The sequence below is a fragment of the Echinops telfairi genome, unplaced genomic scaffold (assembly GCF_000313985.2).
Source record: "Echinops telfairi isolate 266 unplaced genomic scaffold, ASM31398v2 ScPeMD7_7458;HRSCAF=8496, whole genome shotgun sequence".
Taxonomy (NCBI): Eukaryota; Metazoa; Chordata; class Mammalia; order Afrosoricida; family Tenrecidae; genus Echinops; species Echinops telfairi.
In genome coordinates this window covers 37,426,191-37,446,734 of record NW_022111358.1, presented here as the reverse complement: position 1 = coordinate 37,446,734, position 20,544 = coordinate 37,426,191, and the positions used below count along the sequence as shown (strand labels likewise).

The following is a 20,544-nucleotide window of genomic DNA, read 5'->3' as shown; positions in this document are numbered from 1 at the left end:
GAGGAGGAATGGGAAACCCAAGGAGGAAGTGGGGGTCAGAGGAGGTCCATTGAAGGGAACGTGATGGAGGAACTGAAACAAGATAGGTGTAAATGACTGAGTGTAAGACTGATGATCTGTTGTTGACCTCTCCCCAACACACAATGTACAGGAGCCCTAGTGGCACAGCGGTGAAGCACTCAGTTGCTAACCGAACAGAAGCCCACCTGGCGTCTCCTTGGCAGGAAAGCTGGGCCGTCGGTTCCCTTTGGGATTCCAGCCTGGAAACCCGATGGGGCAGCTCTCTCTCTCTTCTGTACAGTCAGTCCCAGTCAACATTGGGTCATATTTAGCTCCACCTCCTGTGGGGCCAATGGAGCCCCAATGGCAAGGTCAGCAGTTCAAAACTACCAGCCACCCCGCAGGAGAAAAAAGAGGCTGTCTACTCCCGTAAAGAGTTACTGTCTCAGAAACCCAGGAGGGTGGTTTTTCCCTGCCCGAGAGGGTTGCTCTGAGTCGGAATCTACTTGTGGGCAGTGAGTCTGGGCTTTTTGGTTTTCTTGTGGGGAAGTGCTGGGGCTTCCACACTCTTACTCATTGGGAAGTGGTCAGCCCTGCTTGGACACTGACCTCCACCTCCCATCCTGGTGCAGCCCTGGCCACTCCTGTCATCTATTGCCAAGACCTCTTTCCCCTCAAATACCTGACCAGATCAGGGATCACCCACCCATGTGCGTAGAGGCCCCTGGGGGGTGTGGAGATGGAAGCTGGCCCTTTGACTCAGAGAGAGCCAGCCTCTTCAGCATCCCTGTCTGCCCTGGGCTTGTCGACACTGTGCTCATGGGATGCACAGAGCACTGGGCATGAAGAACCACTAGGCAGATCAGCTCCCCGAAGTGTGTGAGGGTGTTCTTGTTCCTTAGGTTACCTCTGTGCCTCAGGGATGGGAAGGGAGCCAGCCTTCTGCAGTCCCTGCCTGAGTTGACCCCCGGGGCCCACAGCCCCACCACCACCTATGGCCCTCCCACCCAGGGCAGAGGCTCTGCGTCAGACCCCCTCGTCCCGGAATCTTGCCTTATTGTTGCACAGCTTGACCGCCCCCGTAATGTCGCATGTGCAAGCCCTGTTCCGGAAGCAAGCTGTCACCAGCCAATCCCCACCTCGGCTGAGTTTGCACAGAGGCTTGGCTCCCACCCGGAGGCCGCCAAACGGGCTGGTGGCGCAGGCAGGGACCTGGCAGTTTCTGAGCCCAGCTTCTCGCCTGCTGGCAGAAGAGCCAAGATGAAATCAAAGCTGGGGAACAGGGTGTGCTTCCCCATGCTGGGCCGGGAGCACGTGTTCAGGGAGAGCAGGGAGAACCTGCAGCAGGGCCCTGGCGCACCATCCTAGTTATAAGCCAGCCCACCAGTTCCTGCAGGCTGAGCCCAGCCCTGGGCACTTGGGAGTAGCCTCCTCTGCAGGCCCGGTCCTCAGCTCTCCAGGGCTCTGCCAAGTTGACCAGGAGGCACAGGGGCTGCTCCCTGCTGGACATGGCCCAGTAGGTCGGCTTCTCTGGGCCACACACAAACCTTAAACCCAGACTCACGGCCATACAGCCCGTTCCAACTCACACCCCCTCTGTCTAGGGTTTCCAAGACCACACATCTTTTCAGGGAGCAGAGAGCTCCCTCTCTCCCCCGAGGAGTGATGGCTGGGTTTGAACTGCCAGCCTTTTGGTTTGCAGCCACCAAATGTTTGTTTACGAAGCAGCACTTGTATGAGTAAAGAAGGCTTCAATGAGAGGGCAGTGGATTGGAGGGGAGTGGGGGCGCGCAGCACAACATGCTGAAGGCAAAGGAGGACACTGGGCGGAGCCCGAGAGGCAGACACGCAGGTAGCCACTGCCACCTGCCAACCCTGCCCCAGCAGCGATAGCCAGGGCTTGTGAGTGCCTGCGTGGTGATGCCGAGCGGGCAGATGCTGCTGTTGCTGCCGTGGTGGCTGCTAGGTGCCTTTGAGCCAGTCCTGACTCAGAGCGACCCACTGCCCCCACAGAAGAACCAGGGCCTGACCCTGAGACCGTCTCACAGCCGTTGCCAGGTATAAGGTCACGTAAGACCCTTGTGGTAGCCCCGACAGCAACCCATCTCCTGAAGGGTCTTCCTCTGTTTAGCTGCTCATGTCCTCTTCCAAGACGGTTGCCCTTTTCCAGAGTCTCACAAAAAAGCCAAATCAAACTCGCTGCCATATACATGGTCTAGAAGTTCGATAGAGGCTGTTTCTACATATGTATTTCTATGTGCTACAAATTCAGATAGATATCATTCTCTTAAAACAAATTTCAAATAAATTATCTTAGAAGATATCACACTCTAAATGTATAGACGTAGATATGACTGATGCTCACACTTGGTCTTGGCTGGAGCCCAGGTGTGGCGCTGGCAGGGGAGCCGGAACAAGGTCGAGCTGGCCAGCTGTAGCAGGTATCAGTTCGTTCTGGGCTTCCAGGGAGGAGGCCACCAATCAGGTGTGCCTAGAGGGCAGGAGCATGCACCAGAAATGCTGCCGGAACTCAGTCCCAGGAAGAGAGCCAGGCGAGTGCCTGTGAGGAGTGTGGGCGGTGTGGAGGGGTCCTGGGGAAGCAGATAAGGACAAGGAGAGCCGGGGCTCCATCCCTGTTAGGAGACATACCATTTCCACCCAACCCCAGCCCAAGGTCAGAGAGTTCTGGAGGCTCGGTCAGAGCAAAGTGGGGCTGAAGGAAGCGGAGTCATCACCATGACGTAGACACCCCTCCCCAGGGCAACGTCTCCCCAGACATTTCATTGTGGTGGTGGCCCTAGTGTTGGTACTATGCCAGGGGCCAGCAAACGGAAGCCACGTTTGTCCCTCAGCCTAGTTAGAGAAATAAAGTTGTATTGGGACTGTGATAGTTACATAATCTGGTGCCAACTTGAGCCGGACCTCATTGAGGGGCACTCCAGCTCGCTGGAGGTGGGACACACTCTCTTCCTGGAGACATTCCTGTTAACAAGCTACATGGAGCTAAACTGATAGCAGCCAGAGCCCTGGAGCTGGAGGAGCCATGTGGAGACTCACGCCAGCCATAGCTGCTTCCATGGCCACTGGATCCACAAGACTTTTCACCCACTGGCCTGTGATCTAATAGCATTCAGCATTATTGCATGGCTGTGTATGTCTGAAGAGGAATTTATAACTGGTATCAGACATATGGGTTAATATCGGACTTACAGACTTGATCTGGACTGGGCTGGGATGTTTTCTTAATATACAGTTGTTCTTTGACATAAAGTTTTCCCTTACCCACAGCTGAGTGTCCATGAATTTGTTTCTCTGTCCACCTGGTCTAACACAGGGACACAGCCCAACTCGCTTGTTCCCTGCTCTCCATGGCTGCCTTCCCTTGACAGCAGCCAAGTAGAACAGAGACGACGTGACCCATAAAGCCCAAGGGAGAAAATACTGACTCCGTGGCCCTTTAAGAAAGTTTGTCCACTAACAGATGTCCCTGACTGCAGAAGCCATGCTCAGAGGGGTTAAAGCTTAGGGCCCAGAGGCTGCCCTTGAGGGCATCCCCGACTGCCTCACCTACTGCATCATGCCCAGCCAGCCTTGAGCAAATCACCAACTCTTTGAAGCACCCTCCCCACCTACAGTGTTAAGTGCCCTGTCCAGTGGGGTTGGGGGCAGTGACAGGCTAGTGCGGCCATCACCATTATCCACATCCAAGCTGTCCTCACCATGCCAGACTTCAGACGAACCCCAGCCTCCCCTCACCCTGTTCCTCTCCCCTTCCCTGTCACGTGGAGCTAGAAAATGCTTGTTCCATAAAAAGCACAGCTCCACCAGCCCCACCCAGACCCCCCAGGCTCCCCACCCACTGCCCACACTGACATTTGGAGCATTATTGTGGGATAATGAGCATTGTTTGCTTTGCTTTCTTGCTGTTTTATGGAATGCTGTTTGCCCCGTTTTCAGTATTTGTTTTGTGGTCTTAAAATCAGTTTCACTGGTGTGCCATTTCCTCTTCCTTCTCCGCTGCCCAGGGGCCCTTTGTCCTAAGATCAGTATCTGCAGCTAAGCCAGGAGGGAGAGGCAGACCTACATAGGAGGATGGAGCCCCATCTCTGAGCATGAAGGCACCCAGAGTACTCCCAAGCTCTGTGCCACCGCCGTGATGGGCACGGCTCGGTCATCAACCTGTTTGCTGGCTCCTCAGCCGTCCTAAAAAAGTTCCACTCTGCCATGAAGTCACATCTGACGACTCACGGTGCCCCTGTAGGGCGGGTACAGTTGCCCTGGTGAGTGTCTGAGGCTGGAAATCTTTCCAGAAGCTAAAAAGCCTCCTCTTTCTCCTGAGGAGCAGCTGGTAGTTTAGAACTCTGGACCCTTATGGTTAGCGGTCCAATTCACAAGCCTCCCTCAGCCATCAGGGCTCCTTGAGACCCAGCCACAGAGACCTCGTAGTGAGTTGAGCATCTAAAAACCTGTAGAATGGTTACCCCCAAAGCTATCTCTCACACACCTTGAGCTCAAGTTTGACTGCCCCCACATCTTATCTTGCTTCTCCTCCTAGGTACTAGCCAGGGAGGGACCTGGCTGTACCCTCAGGGCCATGAGCCATTCAAAGCAGTCGTTGTCAAGAGAGACGTCTCATTCTCTCTCTCTCTCTCATTCTCTCTCTCTCTCTCTCTCACACACACACACACACACACACCACCTCTACTTTAACTTTGAAGGCAGCTATCTTGTAAATAAGACATTCCCTCGGGCTTGGGGCCATGACATCTACACTCGTATGTGATGGTGTTTTTATTAGGGATGCATCTGTGTCTTACTTGAGGAGCCCTGGTGATAGGAGCCAGGCTAGGCTGCTCACCAAAACGTTGGTGGTTCAAACCTACCCAGTGGTTCCTTGGGAGAGAAACCTGGTGGTCTGCTCCCAGGAAGTTCACAGCCTAGAAAGCCCTGTGTCACGGGCCTCCTCTGTCCCATGTGTCACTGAGACTCAGCACTGACTCCACGACCTAACAACAAGATGACTTGAAAGAAGATGCTTCCCAAACTCACTGCCATGGGGTCAATTCTGAATGACGCCATTGACATCAGGTCAGTAGCATCCCGGTAGGACAGAGTAGAACTGTCCTGTGGCTCCTATGGGTTTCCCAGGCTGTCACTCTTCACAGGAGTAGAAAGCCTCATCTTTCTCCCTCGGAGTAGCTGGTGGATTCGAACTACCAACCTTTTAGTTAGCAGTCCAAAACACAACCCACTATGCCACCAGTCTCCTTTACTAAGGAACAACACCTGCTAAGTTTTAAGAGGGAGTATAATTCCTAGACCAAACAAAGAGGCTTCAAACATTTGTAGGAGAAAAAGAGGCTGTGGGCATCTGGTTCTGGGTTTGAGGCCACATGTTTTTACTTGAACGAAGATGAGAAGCCTGAGCTGCTCTGCCGTGAACTGCCAAGTGGCCTCCGGGGCTTGCAGCTGGACCCCACTTGTTTTCTGCATTTGCCACATTCAGAGGTCTTCAAAGAAAAGTCTGTTTTCTCCTAGTCCCAGGGGGCATCACCTCCACCCATTCCAGTGTTGGGCAGAATTGCAGGGTTTTGTTGACTCTTGGCTTTGCTGCCGGACAGGGGTGGAGGGGGACGGGACGCCAAGTCAGCGTCCACAGAACAATGTGGACTTTTGCAGACAGTAAGCCTCGTGTTTCAAGCCTTTGTCCTGGTGGATGGCCTTTTTGCAGAAGTCCCGAGCAGGGACTGCTCTTGGAGGTGGGGAGGGGCAGTGAAGAGAGAGAATTCTTTCCTACAGCAAAACAGATTGGTTCAACAGTCAAGGTGCCCTTGGGTCTGGGGCCCCTGGGCCTTTGAGCATTACCATCCAGCTCTGAGCTCTCAGATGGGTACGATCGCTGAGGGTCAGTGTAGGCAAGTCCCGTCTGCAGGCTCAGGGGAGATGGTTGTGTACTCGGCAGAGCACAGTCTGTGTGCTCCCAGGCACATTCTCTGGTGCCCCCACCTACGCTTGTCTCAACCTGGGCCCAGCCAGGTATGCTGAAGCAAGCTCAGAGTGAGGTCAAAACCTTGCCAAGGAGACAGGAAGGGGAGACTGAGGGGAGGGCCCCCAGGAGGTACAGAGGTGTTATTTTCTGACTCTTCAAAATGTACACTGCATAGATTCTCTTAAAGATGCGCTGGTGCCACAGAAGGTAAAGCAGTTTGGCTGCTAACTGAAAAGTCGGGGAGTTCAAACCCGCCACCCGCTCCCCTGGAGCAAGACTAGGCAGCCTGCTTCTGTGAAGACTGACAGCCTGGGCAGCCCTGTTGGGCCGTCTGACTCTGCCCTATGGGGTCGCTGTCCGCTAGGATCGACCCAACAGCTGAGGGGAATGGATTTCACATTCTTTCAAATGGATCAGGGATTGCTTTCCGTTGGCTTTTTTGTTTGGTTTGGTTTTTCATTTCATCCTAAACTATTTGGAAGAAGAAGAAGGCTTCCGTGAGATGGAGGGGCGCAGTGGCTGTGCCAGTGGGCTCCAGCACAGGAGCAGTCGTGAGGAGGGCGCAGGGCCATGCGGTGTTCCGTCCAGCTATACACAGGGTCCACCTGGGCTAAAGCAGCAGCAACCTTGGGAATGACTGGAGAAGTGACGATGGAGCTCCGGCCTACCTGAGGGTCTGGGAACTTCAGGGTTTGATCGGTTCTCCTTGTGGTGCCTATGGTTTCTTGGCTCTGAAGAAACACCCTGCCTCCTGAGCCAGAGAGGAAGATGGTGGTGGTGGTGGTGGAAGTGATAATGAGATGATGAGAAATGCTTTTTAAACACATGAGGATGGAGAGACCTCGTCGCACATCCTTTGGGCGTGTTAGCGGGAGGGACCAATCCCTGGAGAAGGACCCCGTGCTTGGTAAAGTGGAGGGTCGGCAAACAAGAGAAAGAGCCTCACCAAGGTGAATTGATGTCACTAACAGTGGACCCAAACACAGCCACGGTGGTGAGGGTGGTGCCGGACTGGGCAGTGTTTCCGTTCTGTCTCACTGGGGTCACTGGAGTTGGAACCAGCTCAGCGGCACCTCCACACCAGCAAAGACAGCCGGTGAGAATGGCACCTGGGAAGAGTGGTTCAGGTGGGAGTGCAAGCCGATGCTGGTGGTGGAACTGTGAGCTCAGGCATTTGGACACTGTGCTATGCTGCCACCTTCAGGAGGAGTCGGGCGCCAGGCACAGCCCACTCCAAGCAGAGGGTGTTTGACTGCCCCTGCCCTTCCTGGGGAGGGGCCCTGGTGGCATAACAGTTTAGCTTCTGGCTGATAACTGCCAGGTCAGCAGTTCAAAACCACCACTAGCAGCTCGTCAGAGAGAGATAGGGCTTTCCACTCCCACAAAGTTCAGAAACTCACACGAGCAGTTCTACCCTGTCCTGTAGGGTCACTTGAGGTTGGCATTGGCACGATGGCAGTGAGTTGGAGCTTTGGGGGGTTTGTCTTTCTCGGGTGCCCATTCCACAGGCACGCCTCCAGAGGCAAGTCTGACATTCACTCTGCCTTCTCAGAGTCCGTCAGCATGAGAGCCCATGAATCATCTACCCAGGGCCTCCTTGAGCTGAATGCCCAGTCCCATCCCAGCTCCCAGGTGTCACATGGCCCCCAGGCCCTGCGCTGATGAGACATAGACCACCGGTACTCCAGAGTCTTCACTCCTGGCATTACTCAAAAGACCACTTCCCTAGTGTCGTCTAGTGCCTGGTATCAGATGTCCTCACCTGGATGGGCATTTTCCAGAAGTGGGCTCTTCCCTTCTCAGGGAATCATCTGACCCAGCAACCTTTTCTCACTACTGGGCTTGACGCCTGGTAAGTTCAGAGCAGGGCCTCTGATGGGGCGATAATTAGTATTCTGTATTTCTGCTCAGGCTCTGAGTTGAAGAACAGCCTCTCCATGCAGAAAGGGCCTGTAGCACAAGCAGGCCTATTTCCCCAGCACATGTGTCCCCCAGGCTGAGGCTAATGAGATGTGAGGAGACGGCAAGCCTGGGTCCCCGGGGCAGACCTGAGGAGCATGGTCAGGGATACTGCCCAGAAATATCCAAGGAAACTGGTTTCTGCAGCACTGGGCTGGGATCCAGCTCCCCTTTGGAACGGGAGTTGGCGCATTAGACCTTTAAAAAAGAAATTCTTCTCCATCACCGACTTATCCAATGAGTGGACTTTTGTTTAAGGTGACCAGATTTTAACATTGGTAAAGCGGGACAAAAGCGGGACACCATTGATAAAACTCATATCCTGGTGAAATAGCCACATGGCAGCCGAAAACCGTCTACCCTAGCTTGTCGTGCATTCTTTCCAAAAATTGGGACTTTTTGAAAACGCCGCGGGACACGGGACAAATTGTTAAAAATCGGGATTGTCCGGCCAAAAGCGGGATGTCTGGTCACCTGGGTTTTGTTGTTTTTCATTCTTCATATTGTGAGCCGATACCATCGAACTCTTGCAGAAAATGAGAGAGGAGATAGGGGCTCTGGTCTTGCACACAGTGGGTTCTTCTTGGGTCTATGGATGCTGCCAGGCTGTGGGCTAGTCCATGCCCTCGTGTCCTCAGGCCTGGCATCCCCTCCAACATTGCTTCCCCACTGTGGGGCAGGGCCCAGGTGTCCCACAGCTTTGGCAGCACGTCCTGCTGGCGGGGAGGGGGGCTTTAAAGAGTGGACGGATGCCATGATCTTCCTGTTCCATGTCCCCAGGAGCCTTTTGAAGTCACACACCTCGCCCTGCCCCACCCCCACTTCCCCATGATGATCTCTGCAGGTGCCTAACAATTTTGTAAAACCTTCGCACTGAACATTTCTTGGGTTATAAAGAGTCCTACCTGTGCCTGTCCATCGCTGACACACACTGGATGGGATGCTAGCATTCCAAGAGAAGAATGTATAGGTGGGCTTGTGTGTCCCTTGGTCAGGGAGAGCTGGGGGCTCCAGTCCCGAGGCTGCTCCAGTGGGCCTGGCTGGCACCCCGCCTCTGCATTTCTCACACTCGCCCACTCGCCAGGTGTCTCAGGTGCAGCGGGCCCAGCATCACCCTTGGAGCAGTGAGGCTCTGTCCCCCTGGCATGGCCTTGGCCCTCAGCTGTCCTGTCCAGTGCCAGCAGCTGCTGTTTCCCACCCCCTGCCCCCTCAGACACCATCCTGGCAGCTCACTCTTCCAGGCCAGCCTTGACTCGGGCCCCTGAACATCTTTTCGTAATCTTGGATCTTGTTCTGTTTTCTCTCCTCGCAGTACAAGATGCGAAAAACCTGATCCCTATGGATCCGAACGGGCTCTCCGATCCTTACGTGAAGCTGAAGCTCATACCGGACCCCAAGAACGAAAGCAAACAGAAGACCAAAACCATCCGCTCCACGCTGAACCCCCAGTGGGGCGAGTCCTTCACCTTGTAAGTTGTCTGCGGCCTTCATCCGGTCACCTTCCCACACACCTTGCCACGGCTCGCCGCTTAGGAGAGGCAAAGGCGGGAGCATCTTTCTGGCTCCAAACATCAATTCATCCCTCCAGCCTCCCTACTGCGGCTGGCCTCCAAGTTGAGGGGTCTTAGCTCAGGCTGAGCCCACCGTTGCGGCTCACGCCACGCTAACCCTTATGCTCAAACGTAAGAGTGCCGGGCTGGGCGGTGTTTCCTGGTATTGTGCACAAGGTCATTATGAGTCAGAGCTGATTGGACAGCACTAACCACACAACAGCTTCATTTACTGCAAAGGGACCGCCGTGGCCCAAACGATGATCTCTGCCTCCTCCATAGAAAAACGCCCACATCAGGTGATACAGGTGCTATAGGTGGTATTACAATGTTTACAGGGGTATGTTGATGGACTCTGGTTCTTTGGGGAGTTAGGGTTTGGGGTGCAGAAATAAGGTAGTAACACAAACTGCTCTTACAAACTGCTGTTTCCACTCCATCAGTCAGCTCAGACATCAAGCCCACAGCTCCCCGTAGGGTGTTCCCTGACAGCCCAGGGCTCTGTATTTGGCTGCAACAGCCACACTAAACACAAAAACAAACTCACTGCCAACCAGTTGATGTCGGCTCAGAGCAACCCCATAGGACAAGGTAGAACTGCTCCCGTGAGTCCCCAAGACTAACTCTTGGAGTAGAAAGTCCCTTCTTTCTTCTGAAGGTAGTGGCTGGTGGTTTTTGAACTGCTAACCATTCCTATAGCAGTAACCAGCCTCTAGAGTTGTGGATGGTGCCTCCCAAATCCAAAATTCATACGTCTCTCTGGAGGATCTGCGTCATCCCCAAAGCTTCAGAAGCTTGTGACATCAGGTCAGGCCGTAGGCTCAGGGTCCAATGACCGTAGGTGTGGCAGAGAGAGAGGACCCACTCTTGGCTCTGCTCTTTTGCTGGTAGTGAGATCCCACCCCCTGCTTCTGAGACAGTGCACCGCCTTATACCCAGCCAATGGCACTCACTCACCTTGGAGTCACATAACACAGCTGTTAGCTCCCCCACCTTCGTAGCCATACCAACCTGGGAAAGGGCACATGGCGGGAATCACACACACGAACAATGACTAGAAGAGCCATTCCCAAGCCACTGCACTGCGAGGGGTCGGGCTGGGATGTGGACCATTATCTTAAAACACAGGATACGGGAGTAATATGGCCAGTGCTCTTCCCCCTGAAATGGGGGAAAGTCATCTTTGCCTTCAATCAGGGAAGGCTTAATGGAGGAGGCCGTGTTTAGTGTGAGCCTTGATCGGTGGTCAGGGTTTCAGAGGTGGGTGGTGGAAAGGAAAGAAGGAGGGAGGTGGTGGCATAAACAAGCTGGTGCTGAGAAAGCACTAATTGCCCCTGAGTACAAGCAAAGAGTCATCTTTGTTGACTGGAGTCCAAGAAGCCATCCATCGCCGAAGGCCCTCCCAGAAAGGGTGTTCCTAGTTGCCTAGAACAGTGGCCAACACACTGCTTCTTGTCACGGGCCATGAAACCCACTACCGCCAAGTTGGTCCCAGCACCTGGTGACCTGTAGGCACAGAGTTGGGTTTCTCAGGCTGTAATCTTGATGGAAGCAAGCTGCCACATCTGTCTTCTCTGAGCAGCAGGTGGGTCAGAACCACTGACCTTTGGATTCAGAGATGAGTGCTTAACCACTGTGCCGCCTGTGCTGTCTTGTAGAGGGCCACATAGTAAGTATTTTAGATTGTACGTGCTATGCAATCTCTGTTGCAATGGCAGGACTCTTGCTGTTCTAATGCCAGAGCATCACGGGTAATGTGTATATAAATGGTTGTGTTCCAATAAAACTTTATTTACAAAAAAAGCACAGGCAATGGGCCAGGTCTGCTCATGGGCCATAATTTCCCACTTCCTAGGCTGGAGCTTTGGGAGCCAGGAGAAGGGCTGGTGCTTTGGGAGCCATGGCAGGTCCCAGGGAGAGAAGTGAATATACCGTTTTCCTATCTAGACTCAGATCATAAACATGCCATCTCTCCCAAGATAACATGATGTGTGTGTGTATGTGTGTTTTGTAGCAAATTGAAGCCTTCAGACAAAGATCGACGACTGTCTGTGGAAATCTGGGACTGGGATCGAACCACCAGAAATGACTTCATGGGCTCCCTGTCCTTTGGCGTGTCGGAGCTGATGAAGATGCCGGCCAGTGGATGGTAAGGAGGCCCCTTGGGGAACTGTGCTTCAGTCAGCCAAGGTTTCATTGTCGTAGAGCATGAGCCCCTGGGAGGGGGGCATCAGAAGACCAGTCTCTGGGACGGTGTCGAATATGTAGTTATCCAGCTGTGATCTCGTTCTGGGGACAAATTTCACAGAACAGCTTGAGTGGAGGCGGAAGGAGCAAAGGTAAGGAACCTGTGGGGTTACCTTAAACAGTGCGCTGTTCTAGGGTAAAAGGAGACCTCCCCCAATATAAATATATTCTATAGAGAACCTCCTGTTAAGCCCGAAACAAAGACAACCACCCGGGTAAGGAAAACCATCAAGGTGAGATCAAGATGGAGTCCCAGGAATCCAACTCTGGATGATGGAAAACAACGGCCATCACCAGAATCGTGGCCAGTGGCCGGTCAAGCGGTCATTGTTGGAAGCCGGACTGCAGAAGGGGAAAGCGCAGGATCGGAATCTGTGTACAATCACAGATGCTACCACATACCCCACAGGGTGGGTTCCGGGCCTTCAACCACCTGGCTAGGTGGTGGTGGTAGGGGTCTGACTCATAACCACGTGGCCCTGAGTCGTAGTCACCAGGACCCCGTCTTTTAACTTGAACTTGATCTGGTTTGGGTAACTCGTTAAGGACACGCCCAGGCCTGTTCCCCAGACCTCCCGGAAAGGCTGAGGGTAGTCCTGCACCCTCCTCTCTCCCTTGCCCCATGTGTTCACCCCGGTTCTCTGGAGAGTCAAATCCATGGACACTCATAAAGGTATAAGGGAAGAGTTTTATATCAAGAAGTAATCTTATACCAAGAAGGCCCAGTCCAACTCAAATCAGTCCATAGTCCGATGTCAGCCAGGGCCTTCTTCACATGCACGTGGCTGCAGGCTGAGGACGCAGAAAGGGAAAGTGAGATGCAGGGAGATCACAGGGTGTGGGGACAGGATCTCGTGGATCCAAGGTGGGTGGGAGCATGACAGGGCACTGACAGCTCTCAGAGTCAGGTGGCCCACATGGGGCTGCCTTGAGGCAGGCAGAGTCCCAACAAGCAGAAAGGGAGAGGGGCAGAGAGAGGGGGAGAGAGAGAAGGTCAGTTTCTTCTTTATGGAAAGGCCACACCTCCCTAAGGCATCAGCAGCGGACTGTGACCTGATTGGCAGGTTAGACTCCACCCCTCCATAAACGCTTCCAACCTAAAGCGTCCAACTGCCACCCCCTCCCACCCCTGAGAGGTGTCATCCATCCAACTAAACTCTTCCTGGGGGGCATCCGGGCCCTCTCTGCCATCTCAGATTAATCCGGGCCACATTGCTGCCTAATGTTCAGAAAGAACCCAAATAGGGTTTGAACTCACATCAAGACTTAAAATGGAGTTAGGGCTCGTCCACCCCCTGCCCCGCACAGCCCACCACCTTCCGCAACCCAGTGCCTTAGAAGTTGTGCTCCGCCCTGCCCTTACCCCTGTTCTCCCCTTGTCTTGAAAGGTACAAGTTGCTGAACCAAGAAGAAGGTGAGTACTACAACGTGCCCATTCCGGAAGGGGACGAAGAAGGGAACGCCGAGCTCAGGCAGAAATTTGAGGTGAGGAGCCCCCTCGAAATCCCGCAGCCACAGTTCCTCTCCAAGCAGTCCCTTCGGGAAGGGCCTGGGTGTGCGGCCACAGCGCTTGAAGGCGAAGGCCTTTCTGATGTTAACTATGTGCTTCTTTGTTTTAAACACACAAATGCTCTGTGTGTGTGTGTGTGTGTGTGTGTGTGTGTGTGTGTGTGTGTGTTTCTTCGAGAGCTATTGGCATGCCATCCCTGTGATCATTTAGACATGGACCATTTGGGCACGCTCACGGCTGGGTCTTGCCAAGGGCGTCGGTGCACATGAGCGGGGAGACGGGCCTTGGTGGGCTCAGGCTTCTCATCACAAAGAAGGGGTTAGGCTCTCCCTCAAGGGAGGGGCTCCGTTGGCTTTTCCTTGGAGATGTGTCCTTGAGCTGCCTCGTTGGTGTCTGAGTTTCGCTTCTCTTCCTTCAGGAGCCAGGGGTTCCTGCTTTGGCTGTGGTGTTTGGGATCCTCGTGCGTTGGCCCACCAGCTCATTCTCATCCTTCCCATTTGAATTCATGATGCCCCCTGTCCCAGAATCCCCCTCATTGCTCATCAGACATCGCAGCTCCCAGGGAGCGGGTGCTTTTCCCTGCACCTGCCCAAGGTTCTCAGTCTCGACCTTTCATTTCTCTGATCACCCACGCGTTTGCCCGTCTGAGGGGTTCGGAAAGTCGGTGCAGAGCAGCCTGCAGTCAGTCTGTTGTCCCGGCTTGATTCTCTCCTGGACCTTGTTCCTCTTCAGACTAATTAGGATGGTCTAGAGCAGTGGTTCTCAACCTGTGGGTCGTGACCCCTTTGGGGGGTCCAATGACCTTGTCACGGGTCACCTAAGACCTTCGGAAAACACATATTAGTACATATTCTATTAAGACGGTTACCCATGGGACACCATGCTTCAAGACAAAGTTTCATTTATTGGTAATTAGAAATATTTCACAATATGTAATTACATATTGTTTTGTGATTATTCGACTATGCTTTAATGATGTTCAATTGGTAACCATGAAAATGCATCTTGCATATCAGATATTTACATTACGATTCACAACAGTAGCAAAATGACAGTGATGAAGTAGCAATGAAAGTCATGTTACAGTTGGGGGTCACCACCACATGAGGAATTGTATGAAAGGGTCGCAGCATGAGAATGGTTGAGAACCGCTGCTCTAGAGTTTCCCTGCTCTAAAGGAATAGATGTCAGGAGCCCTGATGCCATAGTGGTTTTGCGCTGGGCTGCTAACTACAAAGTCAGCGGTTCAAGCCCACCAGCCACCTCAAGGGTGAAAGATGAGGCTTTCTATGCCCATGAAGACTTACAGTCTCGGAAACTCACGGGGGCAGTTCTATCCTGTCCTCCAGCGTCACTCTTGAGTTAGTCTCCACCCAATGGCAGTGTTTGGGAAAGGAGCACACACATGTGCACGCGTATGTTCACAGTGATGGCATGTGAAGGGTCTTGTTCGTAGCTTCTGATGTTTCCTTCTCTCAAATGCATCCCGTCCCACAGAAATTCACTGGGCAGACCCCGTTACAATGAGGTCCAAAAGCTGGACAGCTCGAAGCTCTTCAAACAGTGTGATTATCCGGGTGTTGGTGGCACTGGGGATGGGGTTCCAGGTGACCTTCCTGTCCAGGATCCTGGGTCTGTGCCCTTGGCTGTAGGGGAGGTGAGCACAGATCAGGAAGTAAGGGAAGAAAGTCGCAGGAAGACATAAAGAGCCCTCTGCCTAGCGGAGACTCTGGGGGCTGCACGAGCCCTTGCTTTGCAGGCACCTCACCTCTAAAGATTCTAAGACAGCTTGGAAAGACCATATTCCTGTTTCTCTGGCCAGTGAGTCCAGCCTTGCATAAAGGTTTCAAACGCGTTCATAAAGAAGGAAGGAAAATGACAGGCTAGTGGGCCGGAGGACAGAGGGAGTCTGGTTCAGGCCACGTGTGTGTTGAGCTGGTCCTCTCGTGGGAGAGCAGAGAGCTTTGTGGGAACCCGGCCCCCAGGTGGGAGGTGCAGCCAGCATGGAGGTGCCCTGACCCCCCAGGAGCCAGGAGCCTGGAGCAGCTGTGCTCACGACATTCCAGCTTTCCCTTCAAGCATCTTTGCACGGGACCTTCCCGCGATTTTACTCCAGTTTGGCTGGTTCTTTACTCATGTAGAACATTTAAAGAAAATCAGCTTCAAGAAATTGGGCAAAACACCCATTAGACGATGTCAAGCGAATGCCGAAAATGTTATGACAGGTTGTTTGCTGCGTTTTAAACAGAACGTTGAGATCTGAGTGCAGTCAGGGGCGCTCTGTGGAGCCCTGAAACAGCAGAAGCCGTAAATCCTCCTGAGTGCCGAGCTGTCAGGAAGCGGTGTCCCGCGGCACAAAGGTGGTGCCCTGTCCTAGCAGCTCTGGTGCCAGCTGACTTTGCTGAACGGGACACCACTTGGCATCAGGGTACATGTTGGGCACCTTCCTTTGCCCGACCCCTCACCTCCTCACCTGTCTCCTCCCTCCTAAGCAGTCCCGCGCCAACTGACCCGGGTGTGACTGCGTCTTGTGTCTGGGAGCACCAACCTTGGCACCCATTCTCCCCACTGGCTTGCTGTGTCTACCCACCCTCCCTAGTGTGAGCTCTTTCTCCCCACCTACTCTGAGAGACACGGTCTCCTCCCCTGGCCCCCCTTTGATTTGGCTCAGTTCAGTTGGGCTGATTGGCTGGTTTGTCATAATTGAAACTTCAGTGGGGCATCATAATCGGATGAGATCAAATGCAGCCACGGCTCTTTAGGAACAGGCATGAGAAGGCTCCTGGGGTATCTGCTATGTGGGGCATTCTATGCCTGCCTGGCTCGGGTCGCTAAGAAGAGCTAACTGGACGTGGCTGGCGCAGGAGCATTTACAGCCCCGCCACTGAGTTTTAGTCTTCTTCTGACGGTCTGGGGGAAGCTTGTTCTAATGCACTGATGGCTCCAAAGGCTTGGCGAACAGAAGGAGCCATGAGTGGAGCTCGGATGAGCCGAGGAAAGTCCCAGGATGGCTGGAAATGGCCTTCCTCTCCACTGCACCTCCCCCAGAGCAGTCCACCGGCCGGGAATCAAAGCAGGACCAGAGCCTTGGCCTCACCACGCCTGGACAGTCTGTCTGGGACTTCTAACCTGCTGCAGGCTAAAGTACTTCCGCTCAAGAACAGGTGGACCCTGGTGCACAAACATCCAAGTGACACATTTGTTCATTGATTCAAGAAATGAGATTCTAGCCATGAACAGAGATGGTGTGTCCCTCCCTATGTACCTATTGTTTCTGCTTCAAGTTCTATTTTGGGAGAAGGGCAGAGAGCTTATTAGATAAATACAGTACAACCCCCTGTCCTGGTGGCACTGCTGGGGAAGCGTTGGGCTGCTAACGGTGAGGTCAATGGTTCACATCCATCAGCTTCTCCAAGGACGACGATGAGGCTGTCTGCTACAGGCTCGAAACCCTGCCTGTGGGTCATAGTTTGCCAACCCCTGGGTTAGCCCAGAAGCCAATCAGATCCTGGCTTTGCCAGGATGTAACCATATGCTCTTTCTGCCTCCGTGTTCTTAACTGTGAAATGGGATTATTAGTCACAGTATTTACTTAGCAGGCGTGTCTTAAAGGTAAAATAAGTAGTCACTTTACAGTCACAATGCCAGGTACATATGAAGTTCTGTGTAAGTGTGGTTGGAGCCCCGGTGGCTCTGTCGGGTAAGTCTTGGAACGCTAATAGCAGGGTCGGCGGCTCACACCCACCTGTTGCTCTTTGGGAGAAAGATGAGTCTGTCTGCTCCCATAAGGACTTAGTCTCAGACATCCCATCTCGGGTGGCTGTGAGTTGGAATCAAGTAGACAGAGGTGGATTGGCGGTTACGTGGGTGCTAGCATTGTGTCATTGAACATACCAGAGTCTCGAGAGCCTCTGTGTTTTCTTTTCCTTTTAACTTCTAGAGCAGCGGTTCTCAACCTGTGGGTAGCGACCCCTTTGGAGGTCAAACGACCCTTTCACGGGGTCGTTATAACAGTAGCAAAATTACAGCGATGATGAAGCAACGAAAATAATTTTATGGTGGGCGGGGGTGTCACCACAACATGAGGAACTGTATTAAAAGGTCTGGGCATTAGGAAGGTTGAGAACCCCTGTTCTAGAGCTTCCTAGAAAGGAGAGCCCTTTCCTGTTGGAACAATGTAGTAGGCAGCGGGTATAATCTCTGGGAATAATGCGCTATTGGGAGACATTTATCACTATTCGTAGCATTGCTCTGATGGGAAAATACCCCTTGGGTTACACTCGGATGACTGTCTGAGCTCAGGACGTCTGTTCCCTGAGGACTTGGTGTGGCTAGACACGTGTCAGTCCAGCCCTGGTGAACCAGTCATTGTTAGAAACCAAAAGCAAAGGCCCACGGCTGTCCAGTCAGTCCCAACTTTCCGCAGCCCTCTAGGACAGAGCACAGCTGCCCAGGGTGCCAAAGCAGAAGCACACTGCCCCATCTTTCTCACGTGCAGTGGCCAGTGGGCTCGAGCCACTGGAGCTTTCAGGAAGCAGCCGAGCACGTAAGCACTGCGCCACCAGGGTTCCTCGGTGATCACAGTGTCGAGTCGTGCTTTGATGCCACCGATTGGTTTCAGGTCCTCATTAGAGGCGCAGAAGTGAGCCTGTGAGATGTTTGTTTCAAAGCACAGGAAAACCGAGGCCAGGCCGAACCCTAACGATGGTAGTGGCTCGTGATGGAGTTCTGATGGTGTAGGGGGTTACGAGTCGGGCTGCTCACTCCCAAGGTCACCAGTTCAAACCCACCAGCTGTTCCTCAAGAGAAGGATGAGGCTTTCTCCTCCCCTAAGATTCACAGCCTCGGAAACCTGCCGAGGGTCAGTTCTCCCCCGTCTTCCAGGGTCTCTGCGAGTCAGAACCGACTCAATGGCAGTGGGTTCGGTGTGGGAGCTAATGATTCATCAGAGAAACGATTGGAGGAGCAATAGAAAGGCTGCTCTTGATTTATCACCCGTCTGCACCCACATGCATCATGGGGGTCTCCTGTTGCTGCCTGGAGCGTACAAACCCTGGGATCAGAATCATCCCATGATGGGAAGACGGCGCACACAGGGCTTCTCAAGGCCACACACCAGTTATAGCGGCCGCAGGGCGCCTGTGCAGGTTATGATGTCCTTCTCATTCCCTGCCCCTTCTCCACCCCTGCCCGGTGGCACCACTGTGCCCAGAACCTGCTCGTCTCCCTCCCCTCCTCCCCTCTGTCCCAGGCTCTTCAAGTCCTGCCCTCCCTTGCCCCAAAACTCAAACCTTTGTCACAACCCACCCAGGGCTTGCAGGGTGCAGACTGCTGGCAGTTCACGCATGGGACACGCCCATAAGGTCGGTCAGCTTCTGCGTTCTAGAATAGGAGTCCCTAGCCCTCCCCTGAACGCTCACAAGTCTGCACCTGGGGCCCCAGGGCACCCCACCTTTCCCAGGGACTCTGAGCCAGGGCAGGAGAGTTCCCTGGGAGCCTTCCTGGCGTCCAGAACCCCCTGCGTGGGTCCCAGCGGCAGGTGGGTCGAACCCGGATGGCTGGTGAATCTGGTCCCTCTTGGACACAAGTCAGCTCCTTAGCCGCACTTCCTTTGTGGTTCCAGAAGTGGGTGGTTCGGGAAAGTTCTGCCTGCTGGATACTGCCTCTGCTGTGTACCGGGCACCGCCCCTTTGAGAGCGGGCTGAGCGCTGAGCATCTGGCTCCGGCTACAGGCAAGGCTGCAGCTGGCCCGCCCGGTGCCAGCTTCTCCAGCTCCGGACACCCTGACCAAGCCTCACTGCTGCCGCCACAAGGGCTCAAAACCAGAGCCTTCTGAGAATTCAAAGCGGGGGCTCCCAAAATGAGATCGCGGCACCTGTGACCGGCGGCGCCTTATCTCGGGCTTAATTTTTACACATGAGGTCTCTTGGCCCTTTGTGGCCACTGCCTTGATCCATGCTTTCCAGCCCATCACGTCCATCGGGTCGGTCAGGCAGCAGCATCGTTCAGCAAGTCAGTGAATTCAACCGCTGTCCTGTCCACAGCACTTCACAGAACACCAAGTGGTTAATGTTTGGGCAGAGACCCCGGACAGTGCAAAGGGTTAGCCTGCTGCGCCACTAGCCAAGCCGTTGGAGGTTCAAGTCCAACCAGAAGCCCTTGGAAAGAAAGGCCTAGCCATTGAAAACCCCAGGGAGCAGAGACCCCATGTGCCGGCTTCACACTGAGGGAAGAAATTGGCCATCCTCATCCCCCCCACACTCATCCAGGTGTGCCGTCAGGAATGCTTCCCCCAGATGCTTCTGAGGAAGTGTGGGGGAAGAGATACCCGGGGGCCAGGGCTGACTTGCCCAATGACCCTTCCCTTTGATTTGACTTTGTCAAATCGGGGATATGGATTCAGTTGTTGAGCCCCAGCATGGGACAGCTGTAGAGTTCTGCTTCGGTCCATTGAGGCTAAGAGCAACTGCCCAATAGCGCGGGGAGCCGGTGAAGGTGTGCTGTCTGTGTCAGAAGAGACTTGGACAATAAGACACGTGGAAGGTGGGGGCGGGAACTTCCAAGTACTTCTCAGCTCAGTGGGAGGCCTCCCAACGACAGCAAGGATTGTCCTTCAAGCAGAGGTAGGGGGGACCCTCCTGGGAAGATGCAGGAGAGGCGCTGGGTTCTGCATTCTAGAATAGTCTTTCCCACGCCGGGGGTCCTAGAAGGACTTCTGTTGCTGTGCGGTTGATTTCCTTTAATCCCGCTGTGGTTTCGTTAAAAATCATTGGGCCCAAATAGAGCTTAGAAGGTTGGAATACAACAGCCTATTTTGAGAACAATTATAAATGATTGGTGATCACAGATGGAAAGTGCCAAATGAGAAGATAACCCATTCAGCCCTCTTCAAATAGATGTAAAATTCATGATGCATCTGGGTTTCCTGTTTAGCAGAGAAAGCCTTCCAAAGACCAGGTGCCTCTTCTAGCCTCTGGGACCCCTTCAGGCTGTGGAATCTTGGATGAGAACATCAGCCTCGCTCTCGAATCTTCTCCCCCAAACCAGTCCACGTTCTGTGTACACCTGAGGGGTTACTCCCATGATCCACCCCTTCTATAAAACCCTCCATTAAGGCAGTTCTGATATCCTGCTCCCCACAAAGTGCTCGAGAGCCAGACCCTCCAACCACGCTGGGCTTCCCTAGACCGAAATGTGTTGGCAAAAGGAGGTGTCAGAAGAGTCAACACCTGGTTAGCTGGAATCTGATCATCCGGGCTCGGCTAGCCAGTGGGTCAGGCCATTGATGG

At 53.6% G+C, this 20,544-nt stretch overlaps 1 protein-coding gene across 1 annotated transcript in view; it reads left to right on the top strand.

The window, feature by feature from the left end:
* Positions 1-7,441: 7,441 nt before the first annotated feature.
* Positions 7,442-20,544, top strand: part of PRKCA (protein kinase C alpha) — a 74,353-nt gene continuing 61,250 nt past the window's right edge. Inside the window, exons 1-5 of the mRNA XM_013005838.2 lie at positions 7,442-7,447; positions 9,033-9,072; positions 9,261-9,417; positions 11,513-11,647; positions 13,134-13,230. Of these exons, the coding sequence (XP_012861292.2) occupies positions 7,442-7,447; positions 9,033-9,072; positions 9,261-9,417; positions 11,513-11,647; positions 13,134-13,230 (435 nt within the window). The remainder of the gene's footprint in view (positions 7,448-9,032; positions 9,073-9,260; positions 9,418-11,512; positions 11,648-13,133; positions 13,231-20,544) is intronic.